The 16,032-nt window shown below is 40.7% G+C and overlaps 1 protein-coding gene across 2 annotated transcripts in view; it reads left to right on the forward strand.

Annotated features, from left to right (window-relative positions):
- The window catches only part of PLEKHH1 (pleckstrin homology, MyTH4 and FERM domain containing H1), a 70,881-nt gene that overhangs the window by 26,537 nt on the left and 28,312 nt on the right, over nt 1-16,032 (forward strand). For both annotated transcript variants that reach the window (XM_050974870.1, XM_009101980.4), the window contains exons 2-6: nt 557-732; nt 6,358-6,420; nt 9,442-9,591; nt 12,325-12,408; nt 13,983-14,064. In XM_050974870.1, coding sequence (XP_050830827.1) covers nt 557-732; nt 6,358-6,420; nt 9,442-9,591; nt 12,325-12,408; nt 13,983-14,064 — 555 coding nt within the window. The remainder of the gene's footprint in view (nt 1-556; nt 733-6,357; nt 6,421-9,441; nt 9,592-12,324; nt 12,409-13,982; nt 14,065-16,032) is intronic.

A 16,032-nucleotide genomic window follows, 5' to 3' on the forward strand; every position in this document is an offset into this window, starting at 1 on the left:
GATTCTCTTTGTTTTAACAGAACAATTGTTTAGATACTGGGGCACTTCCACTCTTACTGTCAACTGACTGTGTCAAGTAGTTAGGGATTGGGAACAGTTGCTTAATACATCACATCATCTTAACACAGTCTGTTTGAGATAAGGCCCTGGTGACCCAAGATGAAAATGTGTGTGTGATACCTGAGGCAGTAGATTTTAGTGATTTGAGGGTTTACAGCCATACTGGAACAAAGGAGGCAGAAGTAAAAAGTATTCCTAATCTCTGGGTAGAGGCTGAGCAAGACTGTAAGGGTGGCAGTAAGATTGTTTCTGGAATATACAGTATAATGCATTAGTAAATTATTTACTCATTCTAAAGGTAAACGTTTATCCATTAAGAGTGACCTCTGGCAGAGGGCAATATCAGTGACTCAGGGTAGTACCACTTCATCTTCTGCTTGGAGAAGAAATGGCCTTTGTTACCAGTTCTGTAAGAGGGACCAAGGAAAACTAGGTACAGAGGTGATTAGTTTGTCCTTCTAAAATACATACTTTTTTTTCCCCTTTGATTCTGTAGGATTTTTAGAGCACCTCAGACGACATCCTAAATGGATGATTAACATCACAATGGCAGAACTCACAGTGGAGAATGGCAGCTGTATGGACTGGCAAAAGCGATGCCTTGTGTTGGAGTCCCAGCTCTTCAAATTCCGCTTGCAGGCAAGCAAGATCCGAGAGCTGTTAGCTGAGAAGGTGAGGCAGAGGTGACTTCTTCTACTTTGCAATGAGTTATGACACAAAAGCAAAAAATCTGCAAATGCCAAGCTATCCAATATATCTGTTGCTTGCAGTGAGGATTTAGTTTTTGATTACAGTACATCTTTGCTCTCTGCTTTATCAGTTGAGATGCAGAGATGTGCCTGTCATGGTGTAAAGTGGCATATAAGAATGAGTCTTGCTTACTACAAAACCACCAAGTATTTGGACTCTAGTGGAAAACACTGTACCAGCAAGTTTCTGGATATCTGAAGTGACTGAGACAATAGCAGAGCAAATATGGATGTTTTGGGTAAGAACAGCAGGATCATAACTTGGGTGGCAACAGAAAAGCATGGAGAAGTGCAAATTATGCTATAATGTTAAAAGCCGGGACAGGGACACATGTATTGCCATAGTGTTAGAATAACACTTCATATCCAGTCAAAACATACTGAAGAGCAAGGCCAGATATTTTGAGATCTGGATGTTAGAAACTTACATGGCATCTGTGGTTTTAGAGACATCTTCTACTAATATCTTTCAAGTGCCCTCGGGTGAGTTTGTTTGCATTCTAGAGGAGAGAACTGGTAAAGATCTGAGGATTTTATTGGAGTTTTGAGTTTTTGCTTGTTTTTATCATGGTGTGAATTTTTGTGACTTTTCTTAACCCTAAATGGTGCTGTTTTTCAATTAGAATTAAAGCTTTTTCACTTAATTTGTATGAAGTCCGAATTTGTAGGTTGCTGGGGGTGGGGGGGGGGGCTCCATTTTTTTTTTCAAAACATGGCTTACATTATCACAGTTCAGCCTAAGATTGCCCAGATATTCAATTATTATATAGGAAAGTGAGAACAGTTTTACTAATGAAGTAGAAATTGTACTGCTGACTGCAGTTTACTATACCCAATGACAGATCTGTTCTAAACTCACTTTTCCTCCATTGTGTATTATGTAACTTCTATGTGTATATTCTTGTTTGTTGGTTTTGGATGTAAAAACATCCAGATGACAGCTATTTGAGAGTGGCATAATTTTCATCCCTGCTTTCACTGTAATTACATTTTCACTCTTGCCATATACTGCATGAGACATTTTTTCCACCCTTCATATTTTAAGGAATTGTGCAATTCTAAGCAGCTTCTTCATCTCTTCAAATTAATTTCTGAGATGGACCTTAGTGATTACTTCCCTTGAAAAACATTGAAAGTGGTTGTAAAGTCCATTTAGATAAAGGCACATTAAAAAAAAAAAAGGCATGTATAGATGTGGAACAGGTCTGCTAAAGACAACCAGTATTCATATGCAATATTTGTAAGTTTGCTGCATTGTGAGATCTGTGTCCTTGTGCTTTATTAATTTCTGCTTTGAGAAAGTTCCTGACTACCCACACGTGAGACAAGCCCACCTACCAGACTTCCTTATTGGAGAACAGATTGCCAGATATTTTGACTATCTCTTTAGTGAAGTTTGTGGGTCATGGCAGAGAATTAAATTTTCATCTGCTTCAGGGGCCTGGCTACCATTTATCCAGCCTTTTAGTCAAAGCGATGCTCTCTTTGCTGAGATTAAGGAGTAGCTTGGTTCAGTGATCAGGTTATTCTGTAACTACTTCTACAGTGCTGTTGTAGCTTTACTTAAAGGGTCAAAAAGCTAACAGGCTTGCAATTCCTAACTCCAAATTTCATGTGGGAAGGGGAGAGCCTCAGCAGGAACCATGGGGTAGCTCCAGCAGGCTCTCCTGCTGCAGCTGGACTCAGACACATAGTGCCTATGCTGAACACTTCTCCTGGGAAGTGTCCTGGGCCTCAGGTTCCCAGCTGGTCTGTATTGACTTGCTCAGAGACCTTCCTCCCCTTCTCCTCAATCACCACAGGACACCCCAGCAGTCACAGCAACAGGGGCTCCTGTCTGTGCTGCATCCTTGTCACCCTCAGGTGGGTAGTGATGCAGAACTGAAGGAGGTGCTTTGTTTATGTCTAGTGATTGCAGCTTCAGGGATTTTTGTCATAGGTTTTATAGCAACTGTGATTTGTAAGGTTTTTTTTCCTCATTATGAGAATGAAGAGATTCAGATTTACTGGAGAGTCCTACATTTCAAGGAAGGTTTTCTGGGACAGTCAGGGGGGATGATCTTGAAAAAATGCGAAGTCTGCCCAGTTTGAAGCTGTGTGCCAGCCTGCGGTAAGCACTGTCTTGGGATCCTCCCAATATGGTTTGCAGTAACAGGAATTTTTTTTTTAAATACTTTTAGATGGTCAAAGTGAAGAACAGTGTTAACAGGGGTGTGATACTTGCTCACCAGCTAGGTTGTCATAGGTGTGGAAGTGACTGAAGGGCTTGAAAACCTGATCCCCACATCTTAAATTATTCTTTATAACTAATTTTATGATTTCAAGACAGTTTTTACTATTTTAACTCGCAAAAAACCCAACAACTCATGCCTGGCACTGGTAGTACAATGTGCTCTAACAGTTTAAATACTTGAGATTTTTAAAATCCGCTTAGATTGAATAATCTAGATCGCTGTTCAGAACATGGGGAATTTAAAACCCAGTGGTTAACTGCCAATGCCCTAGTTCACATGGTGTGAACTTCCACATTGATAGCCTGGTCTCAGTTACCGAACAGAGCTGCCCAAGCTGCACAGAGCCTGGCTGGGGGTTGGCATGGCAGAAGAGCCTTAGCCCCTGGTCTCCCAGACAAAGCTCTGCCATCCTGCTGGACCCCACAGGGCTCGAGACCCCTGAGTCCTACCTTGTGGACATTAGCAGGGATTGCTTTGGAAACAGGCAGTTGTTTTCACCCTGATTTTCTTGTACACACACAAGGAAAAGGGATACTCCTCTGCTGGTGAGTGGCATACCAGGCCGTTGCCTCGGCAGCAAGTTGACCTGGTTAAGAGTGAGCTCTGGAACAGAACAGCAGGAGAAAAATGGAGCTGAGAGGTACAGAAGCATTTTTCACTCGATTTTATGTAGCTTCCTCTGAGCCATCAGGAGAGGGAAAGCCTGTGTGAATGGTTGATGGGAAGATCTTTTGCAGTTTTTAGAAGCGCCATCTGGGTAACTACCTGCTTCTGTCTTATTTCAATAAACAAGGAACATTTGGAAAAAGAATCTTTTGTCTCAGGCAAGCATGGCTATTCAACTAGTCCTGTTTCTGCCATATAAGCTGTCTGGGCTAGTACTTGAAAGAAGAGTTCCATGCATTTGCCTTGGCTATTAATTTTTTTGTATGACTTGGTTCACATTGCTTAGTAGCATTTGTCAAATTATAAAGCATTTTGAATGAAAGGACCCATGTAAATACCAAGTGTTATTATTAATTCATTGAGGGATTTGAAAGAGCCTTACAAGCATGTATGCATTAAATCTGAATGTGCTCCAGTGAGAGTGCTGACACTGGGGATGAGTGAAATAATGATTTCATGTACACCAAGAGCACAGCAGTTATTTGAAAGTTCATAGTAGGACAACCCAACAATGTAGTACAGGAAATTAAGACAAATACAAGTTCATTTAAGGCTACAGAGGGAATTAGGGTGACAAAAGTAATTGATTTGGCTGGAACTTAGCCAGCTTGCCCTGCTTGTGCAAGTTTCATAACTTTTTAGTGATCAGGAACGGTCCCAACATAGATTCTCTGTCCTGATCAAGATCCATAACTGCTAGCAATGAAAAGCAACTGCTTTGAAGAACAAGGAGTTCTTCAGTCAGAACGGTCCTGTCTTCTTAACCTGAATTTTTCATGGAGATTGCTCACCTTGTGGAGGAACAAATTATTAGTTTAAGAGGATATCTTGGTAAAAAGGGCCAGAATTTCATCTGTGCTGTGGGTGTAGACCCTGTCAATTAAGCAGAAAACTAGGAGACACCATTGATTCTGAAACTACTGTCTTAAACACTCTTTGTTTCACAAAGCAAATTATGTCTCCCCAATAGTTATGTTTAGCATCTCTCTTTTGCCAATATGTTTTGCTGTTGCCTGTCTGTGGTGGTGACTGTCCAGATACTAATATATAAGTGCGTGGTTACATCAATATTCTGAAGGGGACTAAAACTCATGTAGCATAGACCACTGCTATTCGTGTTAGATTGCCTTGAGCTCAGTCTTCAAGTAGGCTCTTTGGTCAGAGCAGCTTTGTATGGCTGCACTCCTCTGTGGTATCCCTCTGTTGCTCTGCCAAAGAAGCATCCTTGATTTGGATATTAAGTTACAGAGACTTTTGTCTCTGTAACTTAATATCCAAAAGCAAATGTGAGAGATATCATGCTAAATGTAGCAGGTTTTGATCTTCTTGCTTTTAATCTATGTCATTGCTTTTATGTTTATGTGACTACTGAGGTGTCTATATGTATGTGCCTTTTGATGTGTTTGCTGGTAGTGGTCAGTCTGCTCTTGTGTCAGCGAGCATGTATGAAAAGAAGAGTTGTCTTGCTGCCATATGAAGGAAGGCAAATGGAAACGGGAATGCTGCCATGTCCATTTTGGGTGATCAACCCAAGAGGAATAAGTCCATTTTCAGATATATTGGTTTGGTCCTGTTAGTGACCAGCCTGAATACTTGGCTTCAGTGTTTTATCAAAAAGGCATTGGAGAGAAAACTTTATAGTTTTTCCTCTTCAAGCATGATTCTTTTAATCTTCTGAGGATTCTTCTATGTCATTCTTTCCATTGTAAAACATGTAAGTGCAGCAAACTCCATGAAGCATACCTCAAATTTTGGATCTTGGTGGATAAAGTCGCTGACTTTGTATTACTGGTCCTAAATCTGAGACCAATCGAAGCAGGCCAAGTGAAGATGACCTTGGCAAACACCAAATGAGAGGCTAGGCTCATATCTAAAGAAAAATTTAAAACAAAACCAAACAAACAATTAAAAGAAAACCACCTAAACATCCCCCAAACCTACCAAAAAAAGAGCTCTACTGGTAAATTATTAGAAGAACCCCAGGTACATCTGATTTTATGAGAATGAAGTGACTTATAAACATTTAGAATAAAATTCAATTCAGTGTCATTTGACTTCAATAGCAGCAATAGACATTCAACATTCAGATGTTGAATCACAATTGTCAGTTTGCAAAGCTCTTTAAAAAGAAAAGAAGCATAGGAAAATTAGGATCATTATTAATCTTGTCAGTTATAAGTCTATGATGCTTTTGAAGCCAAAGCAAAGTATTCAGTGGTTATAATGTGACATTATAGAGAACCTGCTGTGAGCTTTTCAAGATATATTCATTTTTATTTACCATTGGGAATGAATCCTAGCTGAAATAAGATCAGGGAAGAATGGTGCACTGTAGACAGGCTCCTTGCAGGGTCAGCCCACAGTGTGTAAATTGCAGAGATGAGGTCAAGACTTTGGCACTGTTCCTTTGACCCATGTAATGAATGATGAAGCTCACTAATGAGAAAATGGTTCCGGTGTATTCAAAGTAGGGCAGAAGACTGGAAAAGGTCAAAGGCTTTTTTTTTCTTGGTCAAAGCTGTCCAGTTAACTCAAAATATGCCAAAGTTCTGTAAGCTTGCACAAGTGCTGAGTAAAACATGAATTTCCAGGTGATGTTAATTTATTTTCTTTCTTTCCCCCCTTTTCTTTCTTTTCTGTCTCTGAAGATGCAGGAATTGGAACAGAGAGTGATAGAAGCAGAGCAAAGAGCTGAGGATGCAGAGAAACAGGTAAGAGACTCTGATGGTGGCTCTGGTACAAGTCCAGCAGTTAACTCACTCTAAATTCCTTCCAGTCTAGCATACAGACAGCAATCTGCAGTGTTATTCCCTGCTAGGGAAACACTGATTTACAGTGGTGAATGGATTTTCTGGTCTACTTCCCAGTCTGTGAGCCTTAGCTGTGAGCAGGGCCTGAATATGTTGAACCCTAAGTGAAAACAAACACCTTATGCCTTTCTGCCAGGTTCACAGCCTTTACCCCCTCATCCATGATAGGCATGCTTGGTTGTGGAAAAGGAAGGGGATGTTGTACCTCAGGATTAAATTGCAAAGATAAGGCTGCTTGGCAGGTCCTCAGGAAACAAATACTTAAGAGTACTGGTGAGGACTTGTCTACAAGTAGAAAAGGTTCTGTGAAAGAAGTAGGTTTTGCAGACACACCCTTATCACTTGTTTTGGACTTTTTAGTAATTACTGCTCTGGCTCAGGAGCCCATGGAGAAAAACAGTAAGAGCTGAATTCATTGTCTATTACTATAATCATATAAAAATTAGGCATATTGTCTAAACTGGTTCTTCAATGCTTCTTGAATAAAGGAGAAGTGGAGAGAGGCACACTTCAGCTTGTGAACAGGCTATAGAGAATAATAGACCTTTGAGAAGCAGACATTCTGCACTCTAAGGAATATTATGGAAACAAAAGAGCCAAGATGAGCCAGGTTTTTTGAGCTCTTGGATCACTGCAAATCACTGCTGAAGGGAAGGCTTGGAGTGAATGAGCTCCCTCCAGCTGGACAAGAGCTGCAGGACAGAGCACTAAGTCATGGATTGGAGGGCAGAAATAAAAGCCACACAGCCAAGAATGACTGTCAAAGATAATTTCAGAAGTGAAGAACTGAATAGACAGTGTTATAAGCACTGGGAGGCATAGCACCTGGAATCAAGAATCAGTTTTTCCCCTCCAGTTTGATATTGACATCAAGATTTTTTTACTGACCAGCTTAATTCTAGGAAAGATGCTATGTCTTGACACCATGCTATTGGCTTCTATGCTAGATCAGAACCTTCCTGTGAAGAACAAGAGTTGGTTTTGAGAGGGGTACCAGCCAAGACTGGCAAGAGTAGCTCAATACAGGCAAAAGTGACAGCTGTGACAGCACCATCAGGAACTACAGTGATAGCCACTGGCCAGTGAAGGTTTCATACTAGCGGGCACCTCAATGACAGGAGCAGAGTGCCCAAGATATGATAAGATGCAATAACAGCAAGGGACAGGATGGAGAACAAGTCAAATCCATGTCCAAGAAGGGGCAGGAAAGGGAGAACTTGGCTGGGAGGGTGTAGCAGAAATGAGGGTTGCCTTCACTCACCTGCCACCAGCACTTCTGTAGCCATATGTAGGCAGGTCCTAAAGACTAGCAACCCTCAATGTTTGCCTTTCCAGCAGCCTTATCCACATCCAGAGATATGTGTTCCTAGAGAAATGCCACATTGCTGCCTGACAGCCTGAAGAAGTGACAGCGTAAGAGCAGGACCATTCCTTTCCACTAATGAGTACATTCACCATGAATGAGAGGCAGCCAACAAATGAGAGGGCTCCACATCAAGTGCAAAATCCCTTGTTATCTTTCTCTCCAGGAGTCTGGGGGGTTGGATTTGTTAATTCAATGGACTCCCTGTAGCTGCCAACCTCAATTAAGGAAATCACATGTTTGCAGTCCCCTCGCTGAGCCTCTAGTACAGAGTCAGCATTTGGGCATCAGACAGGAAGGAGGGGCCATTTCTTTTTACTATAATCACCCTAAACTCTAATGAAAGCACATCCGACTCAGCAGGCTTAGTTTTCTGGCTCGGATGTTGGGTGCTTACCTTTCTGATCCAGTATGAGGAAGAGGCAGTTTGCTTCTCTGCCTAATACAGGCAGACAGGAGGACAAAACACAGCTTCTGCAAGTATGAAGTGTAGGCTGCTCAGCAGAGCATGACTAACCCTCTTGCACAGACTCTGTGAAGTGCTCACATTGCTCCCTGCATTCTGTCTTTCTGGTTCTAAGTTCATGCTAAATTTATGGTATTTGGAGTTGGTTTCTTTGCAGATTTAGCTTCTTTGAGGTGTGTTGGAACCAGAGATTTTCCCATCAAATGCTGCAATTAGGACGTTTGAGTTAAATTGAAGGGATTCCATTCATCTTTAGAAATGAAGTCTTATAAGCCATTGTAATAGAATGAGGTAATGGTAAAATGGAATGACATTACTGAGAAACAAAGCTTTTGAAGAAAGCAAAGGGATTTAAAAAATTTGCTACTGAAGTGCTTCAATAGCCACTGGATTTTAGTGGATTGAAACTTTGTCTGTAGTGAAGGAGCACTACAGTGATCTTTCTCTTGCTGAGATGAAGAAGTCTTGGCACTGGCAGGAGCTCAAAGATAGGCAAATCTTTTGAAATATCAAACATTGTAACTCCTTAGCAGGTCTGGAGAGAAGACTTAGCAGAAAGACAGGAGTTGCCAAAACAATGTCTTAAACTGGGGATAGGAGGATGAAGGACCTCCATAGTACATTTTCATATAGAAATTTTAATCTGAAGCAAATGGCCAGGGCTTTGTGGTATATACCTTGGTAGTGAATGAGGTAAAAAACTGGCCATGATATTGTAAAGGAGAAAGGTGGGATGTACCATGTCTGTATGTGTATGGAGACTATGGTGCCTGTATGGTGTCTTTAATTAAAATTTTGATTGTAATATCTCACAGCCCATGATACATTTATCTGTTCATGGTTCAGTTTGCATCTGTTACTGCTTCAGCATTACATGTTCCTTCCACAAACATGAATATAAACTAAGTGTGATCTGAAGGATGTTGTGGTTTTTGATGTTTTATTTTTCCTTTCCTGACTTGAAAAATAAGAAACCCACAAATATTCTTATTTATTTTCATTCTCTTGCCAGTACACAAGCAGTTCCTAGATTTATATTGCTTTGTTTGGTGGTTTTTGGATTTATTCAATTTCCTTCTGATTACCATTACAGGTCAGAGTTATGGAAGAGAAGATAAAACTTGCCAATGTGAAGACTGGTGAATCTGACAGCACCCTGCACAAGAAATACCAGGAGCTGATGTGCACAATGCAAGGAAAGGAGGATCTGATCAATAAATTGGAGACACAGCTAGCAAGACAGGTAGGGATATTTTCTACAGGGAGGCCTGTAGGTTTCATGAGTTAGAGGGATTCTGTAATGGATATTTCAAATACAGGGACTATGTCTCATTACAAGTTAGTCTCTCAGTTGCCTCCAGATCAACTGCAAGATGATGTCCAGCCCAGTGCAAGTTCCTTTTCAGACAAAACATCCACTCAGCTTCAGCAGCCCATGTCTCTTCACCACTGGAGATCAGTCAATGTGCCTAAAGGACTTCCTTATTTTAGTGCTGAGACCCTACATTATAATGCTACAGTCTAGTCACAGTGTTTCTCTGGCTTTTTGGAACAGTGATTGCTTTGCAAAACCATTGTGTAGCCCATCTCTGACTCTGTTCATGCTGCTTCTTGGGATGGGTCTTTTCCCAGCCTTCAGCAGTCCTCCAGCATAGTTAATCTCTTGTTATTATAAAAGAGCAGCTGTTTCTCAGTATGGTTAGTTCTTAGTCTCTCCCTTTTTCAGATGGGGGAAGAAAGCTGCTACATTTCCAGCAGGGCTTGTATTTCAGTTCTAGTAAAGGCCTTGCCTTGTGGTTTTTATAACATGAGGAATAAGGTATTCTTCTGTGTTGCTAAGTTAATAATTTAAATAGAAGTAAAATTTTACAAAAGAAAAAAAAATTACTCGGCCATTTGAATTACATTGAACTAATTGCCATCTATTTCAAGGGCTGTTGGTAGAAATCTTGTTCCAGCAACAAGAGGCAAAAGGAGCTTCAAGAAATGAAAGCCAAAGCTTGGCAATTCCAGACAAGAAATACTCATTATCAGAGTCACTGGTTTAATTTCAGAATGGGATGAGATGGTGGCAGGGCTAGAAGGTTACTAAGGGTCCCTGTAAAGCATCCTATTTGTTTTCACTGGGATGGGAAGAGCCATGTGTTCAGAGCATCGTTAAGAGAGCACTGAGGTCACGTCTGGGCCACACAATAGTGTGGGACACTAAGAATCTCTAATTGCTTTTGGAACTTAAAGCACAAATAGCTGCTGTGCCTGAGTGAGTTGGTTCTGCTTAGAGGCAGGGCTTACTGTGCATGGTGACAATTACTGTCATTTCACTGTTCTACTTTAGAACCCTAAGTAAAGTCCACCATATAGTGTAGTAATCTGAATTTTTTATCTCTTGGACCATGTTCCAGTTCAAGTCCAGGTCACTAGGGATTCAAAACCAGCTCCCATGTGATGGACATTCAGAGATGGTAGACCTATGATATGTGCTAGATCATTTCAGACCTGTAGGCACATCTAGTATGCTAAGTCCTGCAGAGCTTGAGGCTTGATGATTAGGGGCACACACAGTCATATAAAAGGAAAAAAAGAAAACCTAAATAAATCTTTTTGAAGCATCTGATTTGATTGCTTTTATTTCATTATGCTCAACTACAATTGTTACGACTGCCTATAATGTTGCTTGGGCCTGCTTTAAAGTCAGCAAACATATTTGAATAAGAGCCCGTAAATGTGCAGTTCTGTTGATAAATAGCCCATGGTGATTAAAAGTGATGTGAAAATGTGGGGAATTTTGTGGGGTCTGTTTCTCTGTGTGAAAAATTTAAACTGGGGGGAAGGACTGACATTTTTATAATTATAATTGCTGGTATTATTTTACTTCAGGAAAAAAAATAGAACAGGGAAACCACCAGCTGCTACCAGAAGGCATTACCTTTGCCCCTTAATCGGAGAAACCAGGGCTGATGTGACATGCAGCATATTGTCCTCCTCACTTCCTCCCTCTTCTATTCCCAGAACTGATTTCTTCTTGTAGTTGTTTAAATCATTATGTAGACAGGAGAGTTTTCAGTGATGTTGCTTCTGATGAAGCCACACAGAAGATAAAACAGAAAGCTTCAGGTGATCATAGTGTTAATTCAGCATCTTTCAAAGGAAATTTCCAGAAAAGTTAAAAACAGAGCTGAGAAAACACAGCTGCAAACATGATGTAGCAGTCTTACCCAAGCAGATACTTGGGGGAACAATGGTCATTGTGCAAATCGACAGTATTGCCATAACACCTTTGTGTGGACTAGAACCTGTTCTAATGGATATGTAAACATACAACCACTTTTAGCATCTGAAATCGTCCTAGCAGATCTTAGGCATGGTCTTAATATTTTTCAAGGTCAGGTTGTAGAACATTTTTTTTTTTTTTAATTTACTTTCTCAATGAGAATATTGTGTGTGTGTGTTTTAAATGTGTCGTTCATGTTTGCATCTTGTGCACCTTGAAAGGTTCTCCTCTAGACTCATGCTTACAGCAACTGAATCCCTTTTGCTTGGAATGATTGGTATTTTACGAATCAGTTATAGGCACTGCTTAATTCCTATTAGCTTCGGCCCATAATGTGTGTGTGTGTAGGCTAGGGGAGCACTACAGATACTGAACAGCAAACAACAACGTTGCAAAACCATCTGAAACAGAAAAAGTTGCAGACTCTACTCAAACTGTGGTAGGTTTGTTACGTGACCTGGATTTTGCTAATAAACAACAAACTTTTGAAACAAGCCTCTGAATTTGACTCTAGGGACCATGTAGGACAAATTAGAGCTTGATTTTTTTCAGAGGCCAGCTGAAAAATTGTATCCAAGTAGCAGTCTTAAATCTTATGTCTGGAATGGGAGCTTCTGTGTTTCAGTCACTCCTGATGCAGTAACTCACTGAGAATAGTTGTACTCTCCTAATGCATCTAATGTTGGTTTTGGTTTTTTGGCACAGAAACAGCTGAGGACTGAGGAAGCCAAAATTGTTCAAGAGAAAGCTGCCAAGATCAAAGAGTGGGTAACATTTAAGCTCAGGGAGGTAAGTCTCTGGCTTTCTGCCAGGTTTCAAGGCATGTGAGTAAGTACAGTGGCTGCACTGCCAGGGGGTTCCTAGGTAGGACAACAGCCTGGGACAGTCAATCTGCCACAGGGGCACTCTGCTTGTTTGGCCCTGCACATACTCAGGTATAGGGCTGGGGTCATCACTCTTACCAAGGGATATTTACTTTACTGGGCAAACTATAAATGACTGTTAAGTCACCAGTGCCCAAAAGCAGTTTCTGAAGATTGACTAATCACAAATGGCTTTCACCTAGCTTTCTTTTACCTCTCCTTCTTTTCTCTGGATGCAGTTTCTATTCCTTTCTGACAGAGCACCTGTTACACAAACATGTCCTTTGGTCTTCTATAATTTACCATCTGACTAATGCTGTTTTCCTACTTCTCAGTATTTTTTGTTTCTGACCTCCCTCTTCTATCCCTCTTCTATCCCTCTTCTATCCCTCTTCTATTCTATCTGTGGATTTATGCCTCTGTCTGGTCCTACCCTCTAGAAAAACAAAGACAGCAGTGTATTAGCATGCAGTTTTAAAGCTGGAGCAGTAGTTTTCAGCTGAGAGTGGGTAGCCTGGTCCTTTATTCCAAGTTAAAAACATGTCTTTCCAAGTTTATTACAGAAAGGGAATTTGTGGGAGTTGGGAGAAGCAGTCTTTGTGGGCACTGATTATGTTATGATGTGACTTTGTAATGTCCTTAGATTGCCTAGGTAATCCACTGAACTGCTGTACTGCTTCTGTTCCCTGTGTGAGATAACTTAAGGTGCATTTAGTTACTGACTGGTGCAGCACAAAGGAGGAAGCAGAGGGTTTGATTTGGTGTGACCTGCTGTGAATCCAGGACCATACACTCACACTGTGTCCTTACTGGCAAAGAGGTTTGTGCCAGAAGCTGATTCCAGGTGCATGGCATGCACAAGTGGATTGCTGCCAGTTGGAGAACTTGGCATCTCTGTTGCCAGTGGGTTACTCAAGACAGCACCACAGGTGATTCCTTCAAGAGGAAAGTCTGTCTGCATGTACCACTGCTGTGTTTAAAAATGGATGCTGAGACTCTTGAAGTAAAGACATAAAGCAAATTTGCAAAGAATCTCTCATGCTCTAATCGGAAATGTAAATGCACCCTTAATGTTGGTTTGGTTTTTGCTTTTTTTTGGTCCTCTGGATCCATGGGATCTTCTTTTACTACATTAAGGGTGAGATAGAACAAATGCTCCTTCTGGGTAATGTGTTTTTGATTCTCTTCTTTCATGAGTTACTTCTGCAACAGGAGTAAATGATGAGCCATAGAAGGGAAGTAAATTTAAAGATGTATTTGAGAAGTGCCAATAGTTTATGGAGAGGCTGTTTGAGAAAACACAGCAAAATATTTTAAATGGGTGATCTAGTGAGGTTGCTGATTAAAAGGATTTGAGGTGACTGGTAGACTCACCCTTTTTTTTTTTTCCCTTATTAAGAAACTTGAAACTAATAAAGATGAAGGCATGTTCTGTGTAGTGGATCACATGTGCTCACAATTTTGCATTATGTTTCTTTTTTTATTATTCTTCTTTCGTAGCTTGAGCTAGAAAATTACCACCTGAAAAACTGTAATCAGAGACTGATGGAGCAAATTGAAGCTCTTCAGGATACATTGCAAGGTAAATGTGTTCAGCTGGCACTGTAGCCTAGTAACCACCACAAGACTGGAAGTCAGCATTCCTGGGTTGTATTCTTAAGTTTGTCAGAAATTAAAACTTGTGACAGCAGGCAGTAGAGTTGCTCTGTTCCTTATCTGGGTCCATTTTTAAGATGGGAATAACATGCTTATCTGCCTTAAGTCTTAATTTTTTCCCACCAACAATTCAGAGTAGACTCCTTTTTTGTTTGTTTGTTTGTTTGTTTGTTTGTTTTGTTAGAATCTGCATTTACCATTAAAATAAGCCACTGAGCTCCTGAGTTGGAAGCATTCATTGAAATACATAGTGGAACTCTCCATTCACTGATGTATTTCAGTGTATCTCCGTGTGTGAATTATTCTCATCCCCACAGAACCTCTGCTGGCACGTGAGCCGAGTAACTGAATGGCAGCAGCTCTTTGGTCTGCCTTCAGGAGCTGGGTTCCCCTGTGCTATCAGGTTAGGTTGGAGAAAGCTGCCTACGGTGTTTTGGGTTTTTGCAGTTCTTTAGTGGCCAGATGGAAAACTTTGGTCTCCAGGCTTGAATTCAACACCTTTTGTTGCAACGTGCTTTGAAAAAGAAATTATCTCTTAATTTTTTTTTTTTTTAATTTTTATGTTTTAGTGAGCTTGGTTTCATCACAGTAAGATGAACTAGTTTCCAGAACTTCCCTGGGCATGCAGGAAGGGGACATTTCTTTCCTGCAGAAGTTTTTCTGGCATTCCTGTTACTCCAAGGGAATAGAGGGAAAATTCCTTCTAAATCCTACCACATTTCTAGTGAAATGCTTTATGACTGGGTTTCTGTCATTCCCTCTGGCTCTGACTGTTCACAAAAAGTGAATGCCTGGTAAGCTGCGTCAATAATCTGGTATTAAGTGTGCCCTGGATCCCAGCTCTCTGGGCAGTAAACAGCACTGCCCTCTCCTCTTATCCCACTAGTCTCAGTATGCCAGGCTGAAGTCAGAGGCCTCTGCAGAGAGACAAATCTCTTCTTGCTTGCTGTGCTAATAGTAACAGCTTCTTCTTCTTAATCTCCTGTCACATCTAGGAAGCTGCAAAAATACCAGTAATATTTAAAATGAATGGCATCTTTTCAGTCTACACTAATGATTTACCTTAGGGTCAGGGGAAAATATGTGCCAGGATTTGTGTGTACTGTTGTTATGTGTTAGCTTTGCTAACGTTCAGTTCCTTCTGAATCAAGTGCCAAGGTCATGCTCTCGTGATTGTCTTTTTCTCAGCTGTTTCCAAGAGCAAGTTTCATCCTCTCTGCTGTCAACAGTAATTTATTCTGCTGTTTTCTCTTCCCTCTGTAGCTTTGTGTCTTCAGTTTGTTTCTGTTCCCTTGTAAATCCCACGGGTGGTTAAGCAATACCCATGGAGTTTGATGTTCAGGCAGCATTTTCAGCTATAGCTGTGCAGAGTCATGCTTGCCCATATTTTGCAATTTCCAAAGCATCTAATGATTTGGTTCTTTTCCAGTCAGGATGAAATAAATATAAATGCCAAGGTCAATCAAACATCCTCTGCCATTCCAAGCTTTACCCCCACTTTCTTATATTCTAAAGCTGCTATTTGGTGGATTGTAGAACTGAGATACTTTTTTCCTTTCCATAATTATTACAGATTATGGTAAGTGTAAAGTGGAAGTACTAAGTAGAAAGGACAATCAAATATCTGTCTTTTATGTCATCCTCTAACAGCAACTGAAAGGGCAGGGAAAGAACTAAAACAGGGAAGATTTTACAGCAAAACCATATAAGTAACTATTATAAAACTTCATGACATAAAGCACTGTGTGGGTCATATATCACAAAAGGATAACAAAAAGCTCTAGGGAAATTCTTGAAAAGTGAGTAAAGTTCCCAGTTGCTGTAATGTTTAAGAAGGTCTCCATGCCTTTGCTGGAAGCCCCATCTAGCCCCTGGGAATGCATGGAATCATAGC

Source organism: Serinus canaria, chromosome 5 (assembly GCF_022539315.1).
Source record: "Serinus canaria isolate serCan28SL12 chromosome 5, serCan2020, whole genome shotgun sequence".
Classification (NCBI taxonomy): Eukaryota; Metazoa; Chordata; class Aves; order Passeriformes; family Fringillidae; genus Serinus; species Serinus canaria.